The sequence below is a fragment of the Fonsecaea pedrosoi genome (assembly GCF_000835455.1).
Source record: "Fonsecaea pedrosoi CBS 271.37 unplaced genomic scaffold supercont1.3, whole genome shotgun sequence".
In the NCBI taxonomy this organism is placed as follows: Eukaryota; Fungi; Ascomycota; class Eurotiomycetes; order Chaetothyriales; family Herpotrichiellaceae; genus Fonsecaea; species Fonsecaea pedrosoi.
Window position 1 is genome coordinate 4,830,218 of NW_013550613.1, and position 24,001 is coordinate 4,854,218.

The 24,001-nt window shown below is 51.7% G+C and overlaps 8 protein-coding genes across 8 annotated transcripts; 4 read left to right on the plus strand and 4 right to left on the minus strand.

The window, feature by feature from the left end:
- Positions 1 to 1,553: 1,553 nt before the first annotated feature.
- Z517_05687 (uncharacterized protein) lies at positions 1,554 to 2,426 on the minus strand (the record flags this gene model as incomplete). Its single annotated transcript, XM_013431014.1, has 2 exons — positions 1,554 to 2,134; positions 2,219 to 2,426. 2 exons carry the CDS (start codon positions 2,424 to 2,426, stop codon positions 1,554 to 1,556), a joined length of 789 nt encoding a protein of 262 aa, XP_013286468.1.
- Positions 2,427 to 6,143: 3,717 nt separating this feature from the next.
- Z517_05688 (uncharacterized protein) lies at positions 6,144 to 6,572 on the plus strand (the record flags this gene model as incomplete). Its single annotated transcript, XM_013431015.1, has 1 exon — positions 6,144 to 6,572. The coding sequence occupies one exon, from the start codon at positions 6,144 to 6,146 to the stop codon at positions 6,570 to 6,572; it is 429 nt and encodes a 142-aa protein (XP_013286469.1).
- An 801-nt stretch (positions 6,573 to 7,373) lies between these two features.
- On the minus strand, positions 7,374 to 11,403 carry Z517_05689 (uncharacterized protein; the record flags this gene model as incomplete). The annotated part of the gene is made up of 2 exons (XM_013431016.1): positions 7,374 to 11,159; positions 11,191 to 11,403. The coding sequence occupies 2 exons, from the start codon at positions 11,401 to 11,403 to the stop codon at positions 7,374 to 7,376; spliced, it is 3,999 nt and encodes a 1,332-aa protein (XP_013286470.1).
- Positions 11,404 to 12,004: 601 nt separating this feature from the next.
- On the minus strand, positions 12,005 to 12,470 carry Z517_05690 (uncharacterized protein; the record flags this gene model as incomplete). Its single annotated transcript, XM_013431017.1, has 3 exons — positions 12,005 to 12,114; positions 12,172 to 12,206; positions 12,271 to 12,470. 3 exons carry the CDS (start codon positions 12,468 to 12,470, stop codon positions 12,005 to 12,007), a joined length of 345 nt encoding a protein of 114 aa, XP_013286471.1.
- A 361-nt stretch (positions 12,471 to 12,831) lies between these two features.
- Z517_05691 (uncharacterized protein) lies at positions 12,832 to 13,371 on the plus strand (the record flags this gene model as incomplete). The annotated part of the gene is made up of 1 exon (XM_013431018.1): positions 12,832 to 13,371. The coding sequence occupies one exon, from the start codon at positions 12,832 to 12,834 to the stop codon at positions 13,369 to 13,371; it is 540 nt and encodes a 179-aa protein (XP_013286472.1).
- A 2,783-nt stretch (positions 13,372 to 16,154) lies between these two features.
- Z517_05692 (uncharacterized protein) lies at positions 16,155 to 17,095 on the plus strand (the record flags this gene model as incomplete). The annotated part of the gene is made up of 4 exons (XM_013431019.1): positions 16,155 to 16,211; positions 16,268 to 16,696; positions 16,781 to 16,870; positions 16,952 to 17,095. The coding sequence occupies 4 exons, from the start codon at positions 16,155 to 16,157 to the stop codon at positions 17,093 to 17,095; spliced, it is 720 nt and encodes a 239-aa protein (XP_013286473.1).
- A 638-nt stretch (positions 17,096 to 17,733) lies between these two features.
- On the minus strand, positions 17,734 to 19,482 carry Z517_05693 (uncharacterized protein; the record flags this gene model as incomplete). The annotated part of the gene is made up of 2 exons (XM_013431020.1): positions 17,734 to 19,112; positions 19,290 to 19,482. 2 exons carry the CDS (start codon positions 19,480 to 19,482, stop codon positions 17,734 to 17,736), a joined length of 1,572 nt encoding a protein of 523 aa, XP_013286474.1.
- A 1,191-nt stretch (positions 19,483 to 20,673) lies between these two features.
- Z517_05694 (uncharacterized protein) lies at positions 20,674 to 22,881 on the plus strand (the record flags this gene model as incomplete). The annotated part of the gene is made up of 1 exon (XM_013431021.1): positions 20,674 to 22,881. The coding sequence occupies one exon, from the start codon at positions 20,674 to 20,676 to the stop codon at positions 22,879 to 22,881; it is 2,208 nt and encodes a 735-aa protein (XP_013286475.1).
- Positions 22,882 to 24,001: the final 1,120 nt, after the last annotated feature.

Sequence of the window (24,001 nt, forward strand, 5' to 3'; positions counted from 1 at the left end):
TGTGTACGGCCAGCCGATGCACGGCCAGCCTATGTACAGTCAAGCACCACGAGGAGGCCCGAGTGCCCCGCAGCCGACAGCTTCAGCCACCTCGCTCGATGAAGTGTCTCGCTTGTTCACAGCTTTTTTTGGCGCCACTCAATCGACAAGGGCCCCAAGCGGTTATGGTTACATGCCGCAGCCAACCGCCCTGAGAGGCCCGGGGGTTTCGACCAGACCGAGTTCGACTACAACTCAAGCACCCAGGCGAACGGCCCCATCAGGAACTCCGTCGAGACGCTTTTAGTGCACCAGTATACCAAAGGGCCTGACGAAAGCCGGGCCCAGTCATTCTGGCAGGCAGATGGGAAAAACCTTTCGGACGATGTGAGAAATGGCGGGGGGCTATGTACGAGGTATTTGACCCGAAAAAGATTGGCGTCGAAATCTGTTTCGAAAACAGCAAGTGGAAAGGGGGGAGGGAGGGACATGATTGGTTTTTTTCCTTTTTTTTGGCTCTTTCCGTACCTCAATACCTGACTCAGATATTTCCAAGCCACAGAGTACATGCTCGTTTTTCAATCCCCACCACCCACCTTTGGTCTTCTCATAAGCATCCCCGCTATCCGACGAACCTGTTACTCGGTCCAGCTTCGGAATCGAGTACGAGGTATACATTAGATACCACAGAAGGACATGTCAAAATCACGATTTGTTACGATACCTCTTAGATACCTGCTTCGGAAAACCCGCCAACACAAACCTTGGTGTCTTCGCTATCAGGGGAACAGCTAGCAAGGCTTCGCAACGCCCTTACCTTGGGCGAGACTCCCCTTCCTTATCAAAGTGGTTTTACGCCGCAATTTCTAGCCAAGAAAGGGGCCTTCTCTTGGTGGGGGTTTTGCGACTAGGTACGCGTTCACTAATCTCTGGCGGTGGTTGGGCGCTACACCGGATCGTTTTTCTACGAGGTGTAGTGCGTGTAGCTAACAGCCTGACTCGCTTAGAGGTAGCCATTCGTAGTTAGTTGAGTGGAGGATGGACCCACCACTATCAGCCCCGAGGACCCGCCTCCCTCGTGACTCGCGATGTAACAGCCCTACGATGTCGAGTACTACTTCCTCATTCGGCTTGTCAAAAGCCCCGAACAGATCCCGCTCTGGTGTGCTACTAAAGAGGGTTCCACTCGTACTCGTAATCGTACTTGTACTTGTACTTGTATACTCGTCCAGTCGACCCGCGTAAGCAGGTCACCGTCTATGAATAAGTACATACAAGCAAGCGTACTCCGGAAGACTGTGTATGTCCTCCTGAGGAAAATGCAGGGTGGGGGTGGGTGTTCCGTTTTGGTAATACCATAGCATCATTCTTTGCACAAAAGAGATGGAGGAAATTTCTCGCAAGAGGGGTGTGATTCGCCTTAACATCGATTCCGTAATACAGTCCTTTTTCTGTCTCTGTCGAAGGGTCCACACCCTCGCCCCCCCCCCTCCCCCCCCCTCCCCTTCCCTCGCTCTGCCATAGAGATTTGAGCTATTCTCTCTCATCCCGCCAACTTTATTGACAGGATTGGTCTAGTGGTCTGGGTAGTGCTCATGATGAGGCACATCGTGCTCCTCTCCCCCTTCGTACCCTCCTTCACCACCGTGCTCTCCGTAGCCGCCATGGCCCCATTCACCTTCGCCTTCACCTTGATCCTCTCCGTGCCCGTCGTGACCCCATTCGCCCTGGTCGCCTCCATGGCCACCGTGACCCCATTCACCTTGATCTTCTCCCCACTCACCGCCGTCGTGCTCGCCACAGCCCCCATGGTGCCCTCCATGCTCCTGGCTCTGGTCTCCTCCTTCTTGATCCCACTCCCCCTGCTCCTCTTGATACTCGTCTTCTACGCCGGCCTCACTCCCGGCATCCGAGTCCGAGTCCGAGTCCGAATTGTCTTCCGACTCCTCGCCCATGAGATCGTGCTTGTAGGGGACGTGCGAGTTGACATCCTCGCCCTCGTGCGGGACGTACCTGCCCGTATGCGCGTACTTGAACAGCTTGTACGAGTTCTTCACCTCTGGGTCGTCCGGGTCCATATCGCGAAGCTCTTTGGCGTGGCGCTTGAGCGCTCGGAGTATTCGACGGAGGCTGTTTTGCTGGTCCTCCTCCGAGACTGCAAAATACCCCCCCAAAAAACATCAGTATCAGTTCATTTTACCTCAAAAGTTTTTGGGGCTTTGGGGGAAATTCTCCCTACGTGAAGAGTCGCCCATGACCCGCTCATACTCGTCGATATGAGTGTCGATCTGGATTTTGATCGTCTGACGATAATCGACTTCTTCTTCATTCCCGTAGTTGCCGCTGTCGTCGTATCCCTGGTCCCCTGCATCGCCTTGGTGTTGACTGTCGTCTTGGTGTCGGCCATCGTCATGGTGACCACTGCCGTGGTGGCTTTCTGTATCCATTTGCTCAAGTTTGTTTGGTTTGGTGGTGGTATAGTTCGTGTGGTAGTGGTGGTCGAAAACAAGGGACCAATAGAATACGTAATCTGGCTGGTCTGTATATTCTAGGAGACAAAGCTAGTTGCAGAAACACACAAATTCGATCAATGGCATCGTAAAGGAGAGGTCTAAGGGGTGGAATATCACGCGGACTTATACGGGCGAGCAGCAAGCTTCGAGCGAGGTCACATAGGATTTCATGGTCTTGTCAAGGACCACTCGCTCGACGCCGCCTTCAGCAACCGTCAGCACGAGGAGGGAAGGGAAATGGCAAAAGATGCTCTCAATGGACCTTCAGCAAGAGCAACACGTCCGGGAGACAAAGGCTGTGTTTGCTTGTTGCCTCTCCGAATATAGAATCTCCCATTGCTATTCAGCGTAGGTAAATAAGCACTTATTCAAACTCGCTCTCTTCTCACGGGCTATCCTAGTTCCTCCGAAAGATACTGTCAGGCGTAGCCACAGCCGGAGAGGGGGGGCCGACAACATGTGTATTTTTATTTCGTTCGTTCTGTAAGAGAGGGGGAAAAAAAAGGGAGAGAGAGGAAGGTGGAGGAGACGGGGGGGCGATGCTATTTTGATTATCTCTCTTCTCCAGTGTAACACTTGGGCTGATCGATGATCTCTTCGCCGTGACAGCTCCATCCAAGTTTCCAGAAACGTACTGCGTGTATGTATATATATCAACATACAATATAGGTCAACGAAAACTGGGACCCCTTTAGCCCCGTGCGCGCCCTTGGTTGACGGCAGACCCACAAACGACCCCATAACAAAAAGGAACGTTTTCTGCGGGTCTGATTGTGGAAACGAGGGTTTTCACGACCAGCCTGACTCGATCCAGACCATGCCATGACTGGCATAGTCGGGGTCATTAGTACGATTCAGCCGCGTCTGCCCCCATGACATAGCCAGCAAATCACCAATCACGACATGGGACTAACTACGTATGCACCATGACTAAAGGTGGTGGTGATGATGTGGTGATTTTCCTAGCAAAGGTCCTTGAAAAACTTTATGTCATTGCGTACTTGTGCTCGGTGTGCAGAACCAGGCAACCAGCGAACCACCCCCGAAGCTAGTCTTGAAATATGCTTTCGCTGGCCTTGTGATGAGAGGTGGAGGTGCCATGTGACGGGGACTCTTGACCAGTCTGGTTGCATCGTGCTGATGCCTTGACAGGTCAAGGCCCGTCGAGGACCGTCAAGGGCGTCGTAGGTATCCGCAGCCTCTCTCGGTCCTTGTAAAAGCTGAGTCAAAGTCCTGGGTCCCAAAGTCCTCGTGTGCGTAGTACAGAGGTGTGGACCTCAATCTCACATCATGGACGGCTGTACCCTCTGAGGGGTCGTCGTCGAGTCTTTCCGTCTCCCATTCGCATACAACCGTGATGGGAGATTCTCATTGCTCGTGTATATGTCAAGCCAGTGAAGGGGCCAGGACCCGATATATTCCGTCATCAAGTGTCGGTGCGTGGAGTCGCCCATCGGATTCCTTGTCTGGCTCCCCTCATAAAGCCATTGGTGCAAAGTACCTCTGAGTACCAATAAGCAATGCTAAGACTTATGAAATCTGCATCTTGAGGGAAAAGAAGCCCATCCAGATCTAGTAAAAGGATACTTTCCGAGATCTGCTTTTCCCTTTTTCGGGGCCCGTTGAGACGCCCGCCCACCCGCGTGCCGAGTCGGAGGCTAAACTGATAGTTCGTTGTGTGTACATATAGCCGGGAGATCAGGAGAGAGAGTTTGAAGGAGAAAAGTACTAGGCATGCGAGGAGTGAGTGTACTGAGTATGAATAGGAGGACACTCACTGAGTTAGCGTGGGGGTAAAATACCTGTTACAGACAAGACCTAGTAATAATAATCATTAATCAGAAGTCAACAGCCCGATTAGGGTGGAAAGGCTGAAGCCGTAATTACGAGGTAAACAGACACACGCCGGTGGAAAGATTTATTGTTACGGCCGGTACCTCGTTACCTCGTTCACCTTTGTTCACCTTTCTCCCTCCATTACTACCTATAGGTCCTTACGCATTCGCTCCCTCTCCCTCTCTCTCTTTTTCTAAGAAGTCGGGTATCGAACTCATGGTCGATTCGTTCATGGCCTTCTTCCATTAGCCAGTACAACTTGCTGCCAGATACCCTCCATGTGAGCACCATGCACGATCACTACCTGCTCGAACTGATTCCCCTCCCACCTCTACTCGTATGGACAAAGTCACTCGTCATCTTCCCAGCTGAAAGTCTCGGGCCCCGGACGTCCTCCTGCTAGCGAAGCTCCAAGTCTCACCGGCGAACCGCCCTCCTCTATACTCTGTGTCACAGTCCAAGTTTCAGTGCCTGGTAGCGAAATATCTGCGAGAACATACAAGCAGGAGAGGAGAGAGGTACGAGATAACCAGACAAGAGAGTTGAGTTGACGAGAGGTATATGCTCGGCAATACGCAGGGATTGTTCACCAAGACATGGAGCACTTTTTCTTTCTCTCGCTTGTTCGGCCCATCTCAGCTCCTTCGGGGCGGGCTATAGTCGCGCCCAATCAACAAGAGCAGGATTGATTCAGGCATCCAATTACAGAGCATGTGACGACGGAACAGGTGTTGATCTACGAGGTAAGGTAAGGCTGCAGACTTCACCCTTTCCCACTTCGTCGGCCCAGCCTTGCTCAGTGTCACCAATACTTGCGAACAAGGACGCACAACACACTCCATCCCGTGAGTGGCAGATCGCTTTACCTTCCTGCAACTTCGAGCCCAGCCTTGCACGACTTTGATTTCAAACTACAGATCGCGATAAACTTGTGATGATAATGACGACAACGACGATGTGCACCGAGACCGTGATCAATTCATCAACTCATCCATCAACTCATGCACGCCGACACCGTCCAATCGGGCCGCTTTCCAAAGAGCTTTTCGTCATATGTTGATCGGGTGCGACACACAACGACCAAGGCCTGTTGTTCTATATACTTCTACCAATCTCTTTTTGCAGACAATTCATATCGTGCCTTCTTTGTTTGTTCACCTCTGGCTATTTCCTGTCCATGTCCGTCTTGAAAAACTGGGTTTGATTGACTGTGGTTTCCATCGACCGTGCCATGGTGAATTAATCCCAGCGCAGATCCCAAATTCTCTGTAAGAGATGGATTCCCAACCGACTCGGATGTGGTTCACGACCAATGCAACCACCTCGCTCAGCCTTCCCTCGCTCGGTTTGTCGTGTCTTGGTATGCTATGCTGTGGCTGCGTCCCCTGAGTTACTCTGTCCGCTCTGAAAGGAAATCAACATAAACACCCGGATGACCCAATACTATCATGGCCGATTCCAGCTCGTCAATGGGCTAGCTGCTCATCTGCTACGTTCTGCAATGGGGCCGCATCGTCTCACGCAGGTCCGCAGAGGGTCTGTGGACGTACTATATCCTCCTCGGCCCCTTATCCGGCGTGTGTGCCGTGGGCAATGTGATGATGCTCCCCTCTAGCGCCATCCATATCGGTTGCTGCAGGACCAACACGCGGCTTTGCCCATGTCAGTGGCCTTCTCGGCATGCCCTAGGTCATCTTTGGCATCGCGTGCTTTTGGGTCGTGTAAATATAGGAGCGGGCCCCCGGCAGCGCAATCACTACCTTCTCGCTAATATGCTCTTGCGGGACTTTGCTGAACTCCTTGTCCAGCCTTTTCATGTATGTCTACTACTCGGAGGAAGAGGCCGACGCAGAACTAGACGGCCGTAGACCTTCACTGTATGGTCCCGACCGCACGTTTCGACGAGCAAAGCGGGCGTGGAAGGTCCTCATTACCGCATGCACCTTCGCATTTGCCGTCGTCATGGTGTCGGCAATTATCTTGCACCGCTTCCCATGGTACGCCCAGGCGTGGGCAGACGTCCTCGGCATCGCCGTGGCCGTCTTTGCTTGCATCCAGTGGATTCCCCAGGTGCGGACCACATGGCATCTGGGTCGTCTGGGAAGTCTCAGCCCCGTGGCTATCTGCCTCACTGCTCTCGTAGGTTTGGTGTTCCGCAGTGCAAAGCTGACAACTTCCCGCTGGTCAAAGTACACCTGGATCTTCGGAATCAACAGAGTGATCCGAGTCGGGTTGAAGGGCTGAAGTGCCTGGATCGTCTACGTGCTTGTGGGAACCATGCAGATCGTCCTGATCGCCTTGGCCGTCTGTTTCGCCGTGAGGGACCGGAGACTGGCCGAGCAGGGGAAACAACACTGCGACTCTCGCAAATTCCAAAGGGTGGAACACTTGGGGCGCCCGTACCCGCACCTCATCAGTGGTCTCCCGTGTCCATTCCCTCCTGGCGCCAGATGAGCAAAGACCGTTATTTTACGAGCAGCCCTCATCGCGACGGCAAACCATCCCGTAGAGTGCTGGAGCTATTCGTCGTCCGACACTGGCTATTGAAAGATGGTACATATGGATGGATAAACAACTGAGTAGAGATCGGCTCTATGTATGATTTGGACCAGAGCTGACGGTTGTCACCCTCCTGAAATAGATTTAAAAATGATTTTGCGGAGAATGGACTAGATAGATAGTAGCAGGCACAGATGGCTCCTACAGCATCAGTTGACGTTATGGTGACATGTCGAAGTCGTGTTACTGAGCCATGTGCTCACCGCTTCGATTAAACGCTCTGGTAGAGGCCAGGAGTCGTCTTTGCGCTCTTTCTACGCGTCCCTTGTGAATCCGGTTCAGGGAGCGAGACAAGATCCGAAACAGTATACTCGATACTGATGAACTGGACAGTTTTGCAAGAGCTTAGCTGGACGGCCAGGATTTGTGCCCCACGGATACTTATTGCCTTTCACCACGGGTCGGGCTTTGACATTCTTGTCGAGAGCTCTTACGCCCGGATGCTATCGACTCGTGGGAGTGTCCTGTCTTTCCAGCAATACGGCTTCAGGGTCGTCGGTCTCTTCTTGTCGAGCGCCCTCGCCTCTCTCTCTGCCGATCGTGCTGCCGATTCAAGCTTGATAGGAAATGCCTCATGTGCCGCACCAGTTTGTTCTGGGGACCAAGTGTGCGTTCCCGCTCCGCCAACACCTGTTCGGCGAGATCAGCAGCTTGTTTCACGTTACCTTCTCGCTTGTAAATGTAAGCAACTTCAGTCATGCATGCAAGCGTCTGAGGATGTGAATCACCCAGTGAATGCCGACAGCGGCTGAGCACTTCTTTGCTAATATCGTCCGCCTGCGCCCATCGTTTGGACTTTCTGTATGTCGAAGCGAGACTGGACATGGTTGACAGCGTGGAATAGTTGTATTTCCCATGGATGCGTTCTTTGATCTTGAGCGTCTCCCAGTCTAGCTCTTCTGCCTTATCATATCTGCCCTGATTGCGATAGGTAGCTGCAAGATTTGTCCTCGCTGTCAAGGTATGGGGGTCGTCTTTCCCTAAAATGCTGGTTCGCAATGCCAGGACGTCATTTTCAATTTGTTCGGCTTCCTCCCATCGCTCTTGCTTCCGCCACGTTGAGCCGACATTGGCCATGCTCCGAAGAGTGTCAGGATGATGCAGGCCGAGGACTCGCTTTCTCCGATTCAATACATCCAATGCGAGCGTTTCCGCCGCCGCAAGACGATTCGAATAGCGATATGTCGAAGCGAGACGTGCCATTGATGAGAGAAGGACTGGATCGTCCTCTTCCATGACTAGACTCTGTCCCTCGACGACACGATGGAGGAGTTCCTCTGCCTTTTCTGGCGAGCCCATGCTTTTGTAAGACGCGGCCAAGTTAGCCATACTGCTCAAGGTGTCTGGGTGATTATCGCCGAGAATGGTCTGTCTTGCCCTCATAACCATCCGATCCAGATTGAGGGCTTCTTTCCACTCGTGCTGCCTTCGCTTTACCGAAGCGATGTTGGAAAAAGCTGTGAGTACGAGAGGGTGATCAGGAGGCAATGTTGCAGTGTATCCCCAGAGTGCTTTTCGACCATACTCCAACGATTTATCCAGCTGACTCCAACGTTCCAGAGCCACTGACAAGTCCATGTAAGCTTGTAGAAGGCTGTGATGAAAAGGTTCGAGTGTTTGTTCCCTGTGTTCGACGACAAGTCTGATCTTTGTGGTCGCGTCACGGTATTTGCCCTCGAGAAACAGACATTGCCCCACTAACGATTCAAGCTCAAAGCGGTTCTCCATATGAGCAATGTGAGGCGACTGTAGAAGTCGAGAGGCGTGCGGAAGATACAGCGACCAGGTGGATCTATTGCTATGGTCGGGTTTAGGAAAGGTCTCAAGCATGCGGCGGAGCGCCGTTCGAGGTGCGCATGTCTGTAAGACTGACTCATTGTGCAGCCAGCTGCGACACGCCAGGTGGACGAGGCTGTGCATATCGTAGGTGGTGCTGCTTCCGGGGCCCGAATCTCTTCGTGTCAAGAAGCAATATCGAATTAGCAGACCTCTTGCATCTATTTCCTCCTTCCGAGAATCGCCTTGTAGAAAGAGACGTTCGGGAATAATCTTTGAATCGATGCATGCAATCATGGACAGGTATCGTCGGGCCAAGGGGCTTCGATGTGCAATACTCTCAAAGGTGATTCTCCAGGTTGAAATGATTGAGTTTTTTGCTCCCGGTGCCCGTACTTCGTCCTCGAAATCTTCATCCAGGAGCTCAAAAACAGTTTCCTCCTTGTCGTCTAACAAACTTACATAGTCGGAAACGCCAATTCTGTTGAGGTTGATGTATGCAGTAGCTTGCACAATCGCAAGAGGGAGATGATTCAGACGATCCACCAAAGCACAGGCGACGGTTCTGTCCAGAGTTGCAGGCGGAGGGTCAAGCATGGTCTGTAGTAGATTGAGAGCGACCTCCTGATCCAGGCACGGGATTTCAATAGTGTGGCTGCGACTGAAATTGAGTGCCACTTTTCTATCACGCGTGGTGATGAGGGTGCAGCCGTGAGGGCTTCGTGGAACAAAGGAGCTGAGTGATTGAGAGCGTGCAGTGCCATCATCGCCGAAAAATAGTCCGAAGTCATCTACGTTATCAATGATCAAGAGCCAACGGCCAAAGCTCTCTAGACTCAGATGTTGCTTGACCAAATGCTTGAGCTCGGTCTGCAATTCTGCCATCGAAGATATCTGTAATTGGCGACCAATTTCCGCATAGCCATTGTCAAAGGTGGTGGTGTCTGACGCCTGAACCCAGAAGATAGAAACGTCCGGCGACTTCTCTCTAAGTGAATAGGCAAACTCAAGGGCAAGATTGCTTTTGCCGACACCGCCCAGCCCAAGTAAGGAAATGCATGAGCAATCGCGGTTGTTGTACTTGGCTTCCAAGGCGGCAAGCTCGCTGATTCTGCCTGCAAAACCGGGCTTTCGAACCAGTGGAACACACCAAACCGCTTGTTGGCGAGCATCATATTCAGACGATGGAGCTTCGCATGACGGTACCGCGGATGCCTGCGAAGCCATTCCAGTGGTTGGCGAGCTGCGAAGGGACCATTGGTCGTAGCGGTGGCCCGGATATTCGGTGGGTTGCTCCGGCCAAAAACTCTCCAGGAAAGCTCTTGCGCAGCAGGCGGCAGTGGCAGACGCATAATGGTGCCAACCGTCGTTCTTGTGGCTATCAGCGTAATCGGCAACACCCTTGATCACGAGAAATGGGAAATGGTCGATCAAGCCTGCGCCTTCCATCTCGAAAGCAACAACACCGTACTTTTGTGCAATGGCATCACGATGAATACCTGACTTCATGACTCGGTCTCCTGAGGCTATAGTGCCTATATGGACAGAGGGCACTCTTCTGTTGTCGGAAGATAGGACTGGAGTGGGGCGGTCGACCAAGTGCCAGTCTTCGCAGCCAAGTCTCGAGCACGGCACATTGAACGCCGCCGAACAAACGACAGAGTCTGCACCAGTGTTACAAACATTGCAATAGGTATTTCGGTGCTTGTGCAGATACCCTGGTTCGAAGAGGCGGTCGAACTCGGTGCCAGGATATCTGACCTTTGGACGTCGGGCTTGGAGGTCACACAGTAGATCATCCAGTCTCTTCTGCAAGATTTCTCGATGATACTCCGTTTCCAACTGGCTAAGAGCCGTGCGAAGTTCTAGCGGGGCGCTCATTGTTGATGGCTTCGGCTCGAATGCTTCTGGGTACTGTTTGCCGTAATCGTACTGCAAAGGCGACAGACTGATCACAACATCACCGAGACGGACGTCTCCTGAGCCATCGGGCCCACCAGGAACACCGCCACAGATGCCGACTAGTAAAGCAAGTTGAATGTTGGGAAAGCTGGCACGGAGATACGCCGCTACGCCTGCTGCTTTCACTTTTCCATCACCATGCAGATGCGCCACCACAATCGGGCGGTTTCCAATGAAGCAGATGGTGGATGCGATCCTATCGCGGGGTGTCCTGGTGAACTCTCTCCCATCACCTCGCGGTCGGTCAAAGACGGCAAGAACTTCATCCGCCTCTTTTGGCAAAGCACATATTATGGCGATCTTGAACTCCTGTCGCTCGTCGAATTGGGGTGGAGATGGCCACAGCGCATCTTGAGTGTTGAAGGAGGACGTTTGAGAGTGGGAATAATGTTGCCCGGGCTGCCATTGGGCTGGTTCAGATGTCCGTGAACTGTGAGATTGACTGCTTTCAGGTGGGCGCTTTCGCGTCAGTACGGTGGTTGTAGGATCAAAGACGTGGAGTATGAGTGAATGCACCTTGGACCAGACGTCTGACTGGAAGGAAACCCATAGCCATTCCCGTTACGGCGGCCGTTTGACGATCCTCTCTGGGACCCGTAGCTCTCTTGTCTGTGAAAGTGGGTTGCTCGCGGAAGCATGGCGCGGGGACAACATTTCCGGAGGCTCTCCTACGCAGTTGCTGACCGAGCTTCGTGAGCAGATGACGCTCTGCAACAGTGTCTGAATCTCTCATGATGCGAGTAAGGCTCGCAAAAGCGCAGAATAGCCTGAAGTCCATCTTAACTGCATGTGCACGATTTCATGCGGGGGGCCCAACCAACTAGAGCGACGACTTAGTCAGCAAATCTGCCAGGCAACAGTCACCCAACAGTGGGTGAACAGCAGGGCACCAAGGGAATATTAGTTGGTGCCCTGGAAAATCTACAGGACCATACATTAGCCCAATCCTGAGGATCCTGTCTCATCAGGATTATGTTACGCAACGACGAGTGAGTTCAAACTATCTGACCAAGGTGTTTCTAGCCGTACAACTCCAAGAAATCAACACTCGCATTCTTCTCCATCATGATGGTGCGGACATGGGCCTCACTCCGCGGCTTGATTTGTACCTTGAACGGCCTTGGAAACATGGCGGTTCCGAACATGTAATCGTGCGTATCGATGGGAATTGGCTGCTTGGTTAATGTCTTGAGAGAACTCAAAGGCCCAGAGCAACTTTGCACAAATGCGCCACATGCTCCGTTCAGCAAGATGGATTCCCGATTCCCGGGCACATCCGTCTCCCGGCGCCGTAGCCGAAGTGGTCTCTGGGCTCCCAGTCAGGACTAATATAATACCGGCATAGTCGTTGGCCAATCGGGTATAGCCAATATAGCGATCTAGGTTAAGGCCTCTTCGTTCTTAAACAGGTTCTCGTCATGGTGCATGGCCCAAGAGGCGATTTGGATAATGGCGCCTTTGGGAATAAACATGTTTTCATACCAATCATCTATCTCGAGTTGGTCAGATCGTGTCCGGTGAGTGACAGACAGCTTGCTTCACTTACCTTCTTTCAGGGCGTGAGGAAGGGCGGTTGGCGATCTGCACGACAATTGAGTCAAATGGTCGGTCTCATGGTCACATACGGGGAGCAATTTGGACTCACGTTGGTCGCCAGCGCATTCCCTCCTTCACAATGGCGTTCACGTACGGCATTTTCTGGAAATCCGTCCACTTGGGTGATCTCTCGGTACCACACACAGCATCGACGTCTTCACATCCCTTCTCCTGAACCTCGGAGTGAAGTGCAAAGGCCATGATCAGAGTGCAGATCTGGGACGCAGTGTTGTCTGCCGATCCTTCCATCATTTCACCCATCAGCAAGTTGAACCCTCGTTGGGTGAATGGGAAACCTTTTTTCTCATATTCGTCGAGAAGGTGGTCGATGCTACAGTCACAGCGAATGCCTCAAGCCCGGCGCTTTCGACTCTGGCTCGTGCTTCTGTTCATGCAACTTCTATCATTTCAACTGCGTTCAAAGCTCGCCGGAAGCCATTTCAAGATGGGGAACATCTCCACCGGTGGGCTGGCCCCAGGTTCCATGACGGTCGAGAACTGATTGTCCATGTATCAATACTTACTGACACTTTCACAGATACACTTACCATTTCCATGATATCGTAGACAGTCTAATAAAGCCATCGCTGACGAGAAGGACGTCGAAAAGATGGTGAAGTTTGCGTTTGAAAAATCCTGTCAACTCGACTACGCCTTCAAAAATGTTGCCCTTCCTCAAGTGAGCAAGAAGGCCCATGAATTGACGGCCGCCGATTGGGAGCGGCAGATATCGATAACGCTGAACGGCACCTTTTTGTGTCTGAAGTACGAGGTTGCCGCGATGCTCCAGACCGGTAGCGGCTCCATCGTGAACACGTCTTCCGGAGCCGGCGTCATCGGCTTCCTCATGAGCGTGGAATATTCGGCGGCCAAATTTGGCGTCGTCGGCCTCACGCGGACGGCGGCACTCGATTACGCCTGTGACAAGACTCGAATCAACCACGTTTCGCGCGGTGCTATCCGGACGCCCATGCTGCAATCGGCCATGGATAAAGATCCCAAGCGGAAACCATACGTTGCCTCCACAAATCCTATGAAACGTATAGCTGACCCGGGGGAGGTGGATGAAGGAGTCGTGCGGTTACTCTCTGATGCTGCGTCCTTTGTGACAGGCTCTTGCCTGGCAATCGACGGAGGCTATCTACCTTAACAGCCTGTGGACACGATAGAAAGGATATTTCACGCGTGCCCTCTTTTAAACCTCAATTATACGATAGAATGATGATCTGTCTCGAGGTGGTATGGCGATATACAAGGAACATGTCCAGAGAGACCGTCAATGTCACAGCAATACGTGACCATCATATTTTGAAATTAGTAGCACAGCCATTATCTCTCACTCTCTGCTCGCCCCCGCCACTTCGATATCATTTCAACGCCGAACTATTTCGATTAAGTATTCATCCAGATCCTCCCCCTCTTGGCATATCCCAAGAACCGGCAATACGACCCTTCAATGTATCTTCGGCGCCAATTGCAGTCGCACCCACACTCAGGCCCTGATTAATACTGGGCTCCTTCAAGATATCTGTTTTCACGAACTTGCCAACATGCAGCGAAACAGGCGTTGCGGACACAATCACGTCGCTAGGTAAGGTTCATCCTGTACTAGTTCGGGATAACCAACTTGTTCTGGCAAATAAAATAGCCCCGTTATGTGTACTAGTTTCATGTTTTACAACATAAATTCATAGAGTGTGGTATATGCCTCGGAGGTTACGAGGCGGTGGAAATATAACCACCTTGAGGGAATCAGGGGACGAGTTCTTCTCCTCGCTACGGGTCACACGTATCGGTCAACAGCACCATGGCGCCTTCTGCAATGTATCGCGTGACCATCGCGGCGCTATGCCAGATACTGAGGATAAGCCCGAGCCGACAGGTCGTTCTTTCTCTCAACTATCAAGTTCTAACGAGGGCCTAAAGGAAGGCTCTACGGTATATTCCCATCTCGACCCCACGAGAGCCAGTCGGTCTTGATAAGCGTGAGGGCCTAGCACCATATTTGTCTGTGTCCCTGGCTTGAGAGAGTTCCCACAACTAGCTTCACGCCCTTTCTAAAGTCTCAACGGGTTTCTACCTTCTTTCTCATCCACCCTCTCTCCTCTCTACCTCCCAATAGACCTTCGTCTGTTGGCTTGATCTTTCCCAATTCTTTCTGCATCATGTAATGACGTATTATTGGTTTCCCTTCCTCTCTGAGAAGCGTCGATGGCATGGTCGGTGGTGGATGGGAGGTGTGAGACTATGCGGACAGAAGAATAAGGATATGCGCAGTGAGAACACACAAGAAAAGAACAAGAGATAAGGACAGGCAGCCAGCTGTAAATATCCTCATGACAATCTGTCTCAATACATGTCTGCGTTGATTGCGGTTCATAACGTGTTGCACATGAGCCATGTGCATGTGCGGTTAACCTCAGCCTTATCCCATGACTGACGTCGCCGGACTTGGCTACAGGCCACAGGAGTCGATCTAACTACGGCCCAGGCTTTTATGTACTTCGCTGGACTCACTTTCCTCCTCCTTGTGAATTCCTGATCTGTCAACACAATCACTAGTTGGCCCGGAGTAATAGACCACTTACCACTTCATGAAAAAATTTACCCAGGTCCCTTTTCCTTCTCCATGCCGGGTTGGGGAAGGAGAGAAGTCAAGGTGAGAATCAATTCGATTTGCAAGAGCTCTGACCACACTCTCATTCCCAAGGCAATGAGCACGTCACAGCTCGTATACCAAACTACATACGCCGCTTGGTTGCTGTGCAACAAGAAATCCTTCCTTCCAGTAAGCGAGATGCAGCCGAGTCTTTTGGGCCAACAAGGCGGCCTCATTGCTACAAATTATGTGCAAGGACATGTGCTTGGTGATAATCTCAAGGCAATGCACGAACGAGAAATAGGCGCTAGTACTGTGAGTTCAGGGTTCCATGATGAACGTGTCTCGAAATGATTGTGCCACGTCACCGACGTATGTCCTTTTGCGAGAGTCGAGGCCAGGAACCATAAGCCACCATTACAGCTCCTCATTCTTTTTTTTATCAGAATCTGGTTTGATCCGGCACAATATTAGTGGCATAGGTCCCAGTCTTTCGCTCCGTGGGATAGCCGACGAAGAGTGTATGTTATGACCGAGCCGCAAGCTCTCTCCTTCCACCTTGTTCATGAAAGAGCGAATGAGTTGCTGGTTTTGTACTCGTTTTCAAAAGTCAACCCTACATGCCATACATGCCTGAAACAACAGCTGGAAACATACGAAATGCTTGGGTATCGGTCGGCGGTGGAGACTTCACTGATCTGAAAGACGGGACCAATTTCCCCCAAAACCAATTGGTTGTTCTGATAGTGTGAGTAATTGACACCATTTCGAAGGAAATAGAGATTGATCTATATCTCGCAGGTTGAAATCCAAAGACTCTAAGCTTGAGACAAAACTTAACGAGATTGACCCGGTGGTTTTCGAGACCATCAGTGAACAGCAATCAGTTCACCTGCCCATTACGTGGAAGCAGTGCAGAAGCCTGATCGTACGCGTCCACTTCATTCCTCCCGACTAGCATACACATTAAAGCTGCTGACTCTACCCTCCGCGGTAGCCGTGGAATTCACTCTCAACTACCCTTGCAAAGCCGCCGAGGCTGCCGGAAACAAATTCCGTACGGCTATTTAGTGCTTTGAAAGACTCCTTGGACGCTTCTTCTAATCAGCCATATACAGTTTATCCGCGTTTGCAAAAATTGACAGTCTTGCTATTTCCTTATGAGGCCAACAAACATCCTCGCATTGTGATTTATCTCTGTGGGTCAAGATCCCAGAGCCTTGATGCCGCAGAGGCCCAAACCATAAAAGAATACCTCATTGCCGCTGGTGGCAGACGCCTCGCAAGACTTGACCGAAACCCTTACTAGATATCTATAGATCTATATATATGAGATGTTCAATCAATGGCCAAGGATCGTTGATGACGTAAACGGCGCGTATAAGCGAAAGGTAAGAAAGGCCATCAGGGCTTGAGAACGCTGGACACTGACCTAGCTCTTGTGTAGGAAGCTGAGACAGGATATGGCTCATTGATCACGATTCAGAAAGTCAGGTCCCTACACCAGTTCATCGGTCACATTCGATCCTTGCTGGCGTTGATGGCTATCCATGTCAAGGCTCTGGAGGCATATGGTGATCTCATTCCCCCAAAGCATCACAGACCGCAAGGTAATCTGGGCACCGGTATTCTTCAAGGAAATGACAGGTTGCAGAGTACTGGCGCTTTCCAGGCCAGTGGCACCATTGGGCAAGAAAACCTTCTCGAGGTTGCTGGTACCATCAAGACAACTACCACCCTCGAGCCACAGAACGCTCCACATGAAGGTAACCGTGATGATCTCGCATCTGACCTAAGAGCTATATCTACTGGCCTTGAATACTATCACGCCAACCTAAGCCTCATGGTCGATCTATGTAAGAACTTGGTTGAACTAGTAAGTCCACGATATAATCACTTATATTTTCCACTCCAAGACACCGACTTCAGAGGTCCACTGATGTCAAAGCCATGACTATAGGAGTTCAATATCCACGGCACAAGAACCAATCAAAATGTCGAGGCGCTTACGTACCTGGCATTTCTCTTCATCCCTCCCTCATTCCTTGCGGTAAGGAAACATCATGGACACTGGCCCTTAGTACACAGAGATACTTATTCCGACTTTCCGTCTTTCTAACTACTTTCACAGTCTGTATTTTGGGGTGAATGGCATCGAGGCACCAAGGTGGTTCTGGATGGCCAGTATACCCGTGGTCGCCACCAGTGCAATTGTCTGTATCTTGGTCCGGCCGGGGATTCAGTTTTTGGGAAAAGTCGAACATTATGTTTATAAGGGTCCTAGAGGGCCATCGGGAGTTTAGGAGACACGCGTGAACTAAGCTGCAACTCGAGGAGTCTGTAATGTATTCGGCTGATGACACGGTCATTTTTTCAAGGCGTGGCCATTCCCCATATTTTCCGTTATCTGGCTAGGAGAGTTGAGTGCCTCATCCCTCACTCCATGCTTTCCAGGCTCCCGGGTGGATTGGGTTTGCGCGAAGGTAGTGAATCAGGCTCACTTGTAAGCCGTATGGTGAGTTCAAGTGGGAAAAAGCACCTCTCAGGCGATTATTGCCGGAACCCACAGGGATGTCGGAGCCTTCATGTACAAATCAGTTCTCTGGGCCAGTGATGGGGTTGATGTCGAGGCAGACTAGGTGTCCTTGCAGCTTGCCGCGCCTTACTACGAGGATCTCGAACCCGCTCAAGCATAAGAAACTGTCCAGTGACTGCGGTCAAATGCTGCAAAGCCGCTTCAGGAAGACGGGGGTGTTGCAACCTGGTTCCCAAAACATGCGAATGCACAGCCTCTGGCGATCAAAGTAGGGGGTGGTTGAGCCCCAGAATTCTGGCCAGCTATTGCAAGGTCTTGTATCCCTCAGGAGCCTTGACGAATATCAAACAGCGCTATATGCATTTGAGTATATCTCCTCATACAACTTGCCACGCGATCATATTCGCAAAGAGATTGCGTGGACCCCAGATCTCCCTTCTCATAAATCGTTGGACCTCCACATGGTCAGCATCACGATCGACATCATTCACGTTCTCTGCCCGCATCGCTGGCTCCCCTACACCGTCTTTCTCCGTCACAGGGTGCTTCTCTTCCAGCATGATCCTCTCTTGCCTCCGTTCGCTCTCCCTCGCCATTCGTGCTTTCCACTTCAATTCGCCAACTTTCCATCCTCTGACTACCCACAAGCACAATCCTGCACCAACATACATGAAGGCGGTGAAGATTTGGGGCGGGAGGTATATCCAATTCTCCGTATTCCTTCGCCGTAGTTCCAGGGCGATCGCCTCTGCACACGTCGTAGGCGGGACCATGATCAGCCATGTGAGCGACAATCCAGCAGGTAGGTCTTGAAGGCCCAGCACCTCGGCCCCAACGGGGGCGATGGTGGTCCAGAAGGTTCCCGCGAGCGCGCCACCAACGATAGCGAAGAAACACAACAGACCCATTGGAGACGACACTGTCTCGGCGGGAATCCAGAAAGCGAAGCAGAAAACGCCACACAAGAAAGTGAGGAACGCCGCAAGGTTCATGCGACCCCAACGATCAGAAGATAGGCCGATCAAAGGCCGACCGAGCATTTGACCCAAGTTCAGGATTGCCCCAAGGACAGAGCCTTGCTTTGCACTCAGGCCGATGGCTCGGCCGTAGGCAGGCAGTGAGAAGAGCAGGATTGTATAGCCAAACATGCTGAACCAGGACCAGCCTTGGACGAGCAGAAACTCGGGCTTGCGAAGGATTTTGGCATCAAATCCCTTGTGACGCGATCCGGTTTGTTTGTTGCGGTCACGGATGAGGTTTGATGCTGTCAAATTGACCGCAAAGGAGCAGATTCCTAGAATACGAAAAGCCCAAGGGAGGCCCATTGTATCGATAATCCGCTGTGTGACAAGGGAATACATCAAGCCCCCAAGACCGGAGCCCGCCGCAGCAATCGAGTTTGCGACGCTGCGTTTTGTGGTGAACCATTGTGGTATGATACCGACAGAGCCCACAAACAAAAACCCCATGCCCCAACCGAAGCAGAATCCTTGCGACAGGATGATCTGGTATTTCTGCTTCGCAAAGCTAGCGCCAATAAGGGAGAGTGTTTCAAAGAAGACACCTAAATGTAGGCATACTTTGGAGCCGTAGAGGTGGATAATGTGTGTGGCCAGAGGGGCAATGAACATGGCCTGCGATATCGAGAGACCGCCAATAAAGGCGTAGGCCAGAGCGGACGTATTAGGGAAATAGTTGTGATTCAAATAGTACGAGAGGAAGACGCCATACGAGGAGTTGATTCCCCAGGTGTGTGCTGTATACCATGTGTTAGTGTTACTCTGACCCCGGATTGCGTGATGGTGCTAGTCTCCCGATCTCTCGTACTTAGCCGCATACCCCAGATTCGGTCTCAAGATGGGGTTGTAGCCAATGCATAGAGACGCTGTAGTCGAGATCGGGTCAGTTTAACAGGAAAAAGAGTTGTACTCACCATTGATGAAAAAATTACAGGCAACGCATACCCAGCCGTAGCCGCCATCCGGGAGCGGTTCGTCTAGCTTTGGGAGAGCGGAAGGACTCTCCTCAATGTCAACAGTTTTTTCGGATTCATTGTCATGACGGGGCTGGATCTGTTGCGGAATTCCACGAGGTTCTGCAACATCGATAGGCACCGTATCTGTCATATTCCCTTTCTCCTTTGCCCAGAAACGCAGAAAACGAAGGTAGAGACATAGAGAAAGGAAACCGGGAGGAGGGATGGGCGATGAGTCGTCACTTTTACAGGTCTCGGGGCAAAATTCTGTACGAAGCCCATTGAATAAATGTATTAGCCGAGCAATGTCCGCTCCCATTTGCCGATGGTATGGGGATTCTCTGAGATCTCGGTCAGAGGCCGTTGGGGTCGTATGTGCGAGATGCAACGCTGGGCATGACTAAGAGATTCGATGATTGGGTTGAGGTGGAACTCGCATGGTCAGAATAATGCCCTGACGAGGGCGACGGATGTACGCAGTACGGAGTAGTCCGTACATCGAAAGGACGATCTCAGGGATCCATGTGGTGGTGGTCACGAGTATTAAACCTCGTGCGGAGAGCGAGGAGGAGGAGATGGAGAATCTGACTATGCCGTTTCTTCCGATCATAATGGAGGTGTCGCTGCTTGTAACAGATGGGCGCAGGTGGCACAGTAAGTACCCGTCGGAAGGGCATCTGTCATCATCAACTCAACGCCATGATCGTTCTCGCATCGCATCGCAGTGACCACGACGATCATATCGAGGTCAAGAGAACGAGGTGACGGGTAAACAGGAGTTTTGATGGGGTCATGGCGTTGGTTGGCGTGGTACGTGCATGGCTTTCGGAGGCGGTAAGGACGGTTGATGCCCAGCGCAAGTGGAACCTGATCTGCGGTTGGTTGTCGTCTCAACCGCGCAGCCCAAACAAAAAACCCGCCTGTGGTCAGAGTCTCAATCGCAGGCTTCGCTCACCACTTCAATACACTATCGCATCATCTATTGCTTTTGTCTCCGTAGTCTATCTGTCCATGTGTGCTTTAATGTCCCCCGCGCTGATCCAGTTCTCATTTTGGTTATATTTGGATTTGCACTCCGCCTGATACTGCCGTCTTGCTTGACAGTTCAGCTGTAAAGTAGGACGTCAAGATCGCTGCCTCTACCAAATTGTTGCATATGCGGTGAACCATATCTCAGCTCAAACTTCAACGAATCTCGCGAAAATGTTTCACAAAAGAAACAGCATTGGCGGCAGAAAAGTGTCTCCGCCTCAACCTACATGCATGACTGCGGAACAGAAATGTAGGTGTCACTGTGAACCTTTACTCGCTCTCTTCTGCAGTCGTTCTTCATCTCAAAAAGATGCCTCCACGAGAACCTACCTTTAAATCAAAGTACTCACATAGGCCTGCAGCAACCTATCTCGACAATCTCAGAAACAATCGTCCTGCCAGACCGACCGGATCCAGACCTGCGCCATTTCCATCCAGGAATTATGGCTCCCTAACGTCCCAGTCTTCGTTGGCGCGGTCCGACTCAGCTCCAACTACAGGCGCCAAGCATGAAGATGCCCAAGATGATTCTGAAAGCGGGCCTCCAACTGTACAAAAGTCGTTTTCTTTCTCTTCTACTTCCAGAGGTCGACCTCTCGCACAGCCTCCAGACAGTGATCGTCCGCTCCTGAGTGGGAGGAAAGTGTCTCCAACTGCCACTGTGCAGGTTCCCTCGGTTGCTCAAGAAGGAGTGTACATCGAGTCTGTTACGCGAAGGCTGGAAAAAGAGGAAGCACACAGTATACGGGAAGCGTTGGAGCTTATCGACCAAAAGGATGAAGAACGACGGATCTATGATGCGGCCAAAGACGAGGCCGCCGAGCTGGTCTGGAAGCATCAATACCCCAAAGCCGCAGAGGAAGAAAAGGTGGCTCCCTATCGAAACCCAGACTTGAAGGCCAGGGAGAGACGACAGAATAGCGGGCATCGTCAGGCTAGCGGTTCCAGGAAAGTCTCTTTTCCTACTCCGAACAGCAAGATATATGAAGAACCAGAACCCGAAGAGGAAACGTTCAGACCGTCTGCTGCGCCTCCTAGCATGGACATGCCACTGAGAGCTAAGTCACGCAACAGACTTCCCTGGCTGAGAACGAAAAGTCTGGAAAAGGAAGGGGATCCCACACAGGTTCCTCAGGGTAAAAAGTTCGACCGTTTCGAGATTCACAGAAATCCACCGACCCAGTCACGTAAAGCCGACTACACAGAGAACACGCCTCCACGGACATCCACCGTCGAAGTGATTGAAGAAGTTGACACACCCAATTCCACTGGCACCTTGGAAATTCGGAGTGAAGAAATTCGAGCAGCAACTAGCATGAAGAGGAAAGACCGGAGCCCTAATCTTCCTACGCCAACAGCTGTCAGCGATCAACTTGGTCGACCGATTGTCAGCTTTGATCCGACATGGAAACGACCCAGTGACTCGCCGAGGACAAGTATGGATGTCGACAAACCGAGCTTGGTGTTGACAGAGGCACCTGCAGCACGACCATCGCCGAAGCCAGCGCCCAGTATACCAGAAGTCTCGGTATCTGCCCCGGCCATACCTACGATCAATGTCCCAGACGATGGGCCAGTGATTCCAGTCATTAATGTGCAGGGAGACGACGCCTCCTCAACAGTGCCAGTAATTAATATCTCGGATCAATCCAATCCTGCTCCGACCACGTCCAGACCTTTGCCAAAGCACTCATCTTCCGCGCCGACGAAACCCAGCGACACCGTGGTTAAGACGCCCTCACAGCGCCTTCCCTGGCTTTCATCTCGACAGTCGATGCCCACTGTGTCATGCTCGAGCTGTGCACTGCCCATTTCTGGTCGTATCGTGACAGCCTCGGGTTCTAATGCACGCGACCTCAAAGCCCGCTTCCATCCTGAATGCTTTACTTGTCACCACTGTGCCACACCCCTCGAGTGTGTGTCCTTCTACCCCGAGCCAGATTCATCACGCCTTTCCCGTCTCGGAATCACCTCTACTTCCGACCCCGATTCCGCCGAGCCTCCCAATCTCCCCCCGGACGACCTTGCACTTCTCGAGAACGACCCCCTGAGATTCTTCTGCCACTTGGATTTCCACGAGTTCTTCTCGCCTCGGTGTCGAAGTTGCAAAACCCCCATCGAAGGAGAGATTGTCATCGCGTGTGGTCATAGCTATCACGTCGACCACTTTTTCTGTGCGGAATGCGGAGACCCGTTCTCGTCCACCACGCCATTCGTGGAGGGTAACGACGGATATGCTTACTGTGTGCGGTGCCACACGAAACGCACGTCTGCCCGATGCCGGGGCTGTAAATCACCTATCCTGGATGAGATCACGGTGGAGGCGTTGGGCGGGAAATGGCACGGTGCCTGCTTCGTGTGCTGCGAATGCGGTGGTGGCTTCGGTGACGAGGGGAGATTCTTCGTCCGAGAGGTCCACGTCGAGCCGACGGACAAGGAGAAGAGGAAGGGCATTACGAGGAAAGTGGAGGAACGCGCAGTGTGTGGAGGTTGCGAGGAGAGGAGACTGAAGGCTTGATCGCGGTCGGAAAGCGGAAGAGAGGCACAAGAGGGCGCAGCATATGGTCACATCGGGTTGATGGTGATGGTGAGAGGGTATCGTCTTTTGGAGTTTTGGAGAGGCCCTTCGCTGGAAAGGCGGGAGGGGGGAATATCCTGGTGTTTGGGTGTGTCTGGCCGGGCACAGCTTCGTCTGCCACGCTTCTATGCTCAACGACGTCGTACGGCAGCTGCAGATGGATTGCGTTCTTTTTCTCTCAGTGCTCTCGTCGTATTCCTGGCACATGTAGAATCTAATCGCACTAGAGCCGGTGAAGAACAGCCGCACAGAGTCTGGCCGTTGCTCCTACAGGAACTGCTGTGTATTGCCCACAATGACCAAGTATTGAAATAATTTGTATCATTGGATTCTAGAGTAATAGACGGAGGGATGCATCTGGTCTCGTGTCCGAAGCATTCAGCTTGCCTTCCTTCCAACCATCCATCCATTGGCAAGGTACAATGCCTTGCCATCATCTACAACGTCACCTTCAAAAGCAAGTCTGCCACCATGATGTTCCCCTTCGAGCCACCAAGAGCCTTACACATTCCATCTTCATGCCTGAAGCATGTAAACGTGCCCAGCTCGCATCTCCGGGTTTACTTCCTGCGTTCTCCCAGGTCGTCGTCATTCCGTAGTTCCATATCCACGGCCGTTCGATCCCATCACCATAGCCTCATTCACGTTGACCTTTTCACCCCTCCGAGAGCAAGATTCAGGTTGTCCGTCTCCAACATGTCATTGTAGGCCTTTACTCTTTCGTCCTCCCCCAATAAAAAGGTCTTTGTCTTGATCCGAACTCCCGTACTCCTCGCTTAGGCAATCGCTGCATGTCGAATGACTTTTGTCCAATCCAACTCAACGCCGACCCTTCGTTGAATCCCGCAAAATCAAGGGTAGAAAGAATGAATTGTATCAGCCTCGCACCGAAAGCATGATAGGCGTTGTTGTCTTGCTCGACTCAACGGTCCACTTCCTCTTCTCATGCTCGTCCGCAACATGACTTCGTCCAATTCCCATCTGCCATGGGACTGTAGAGTTTTCTTCGTGTGCCGTGTCGTCGAGAATCTTATCCGACAGACCCAATCTGCACGACTAA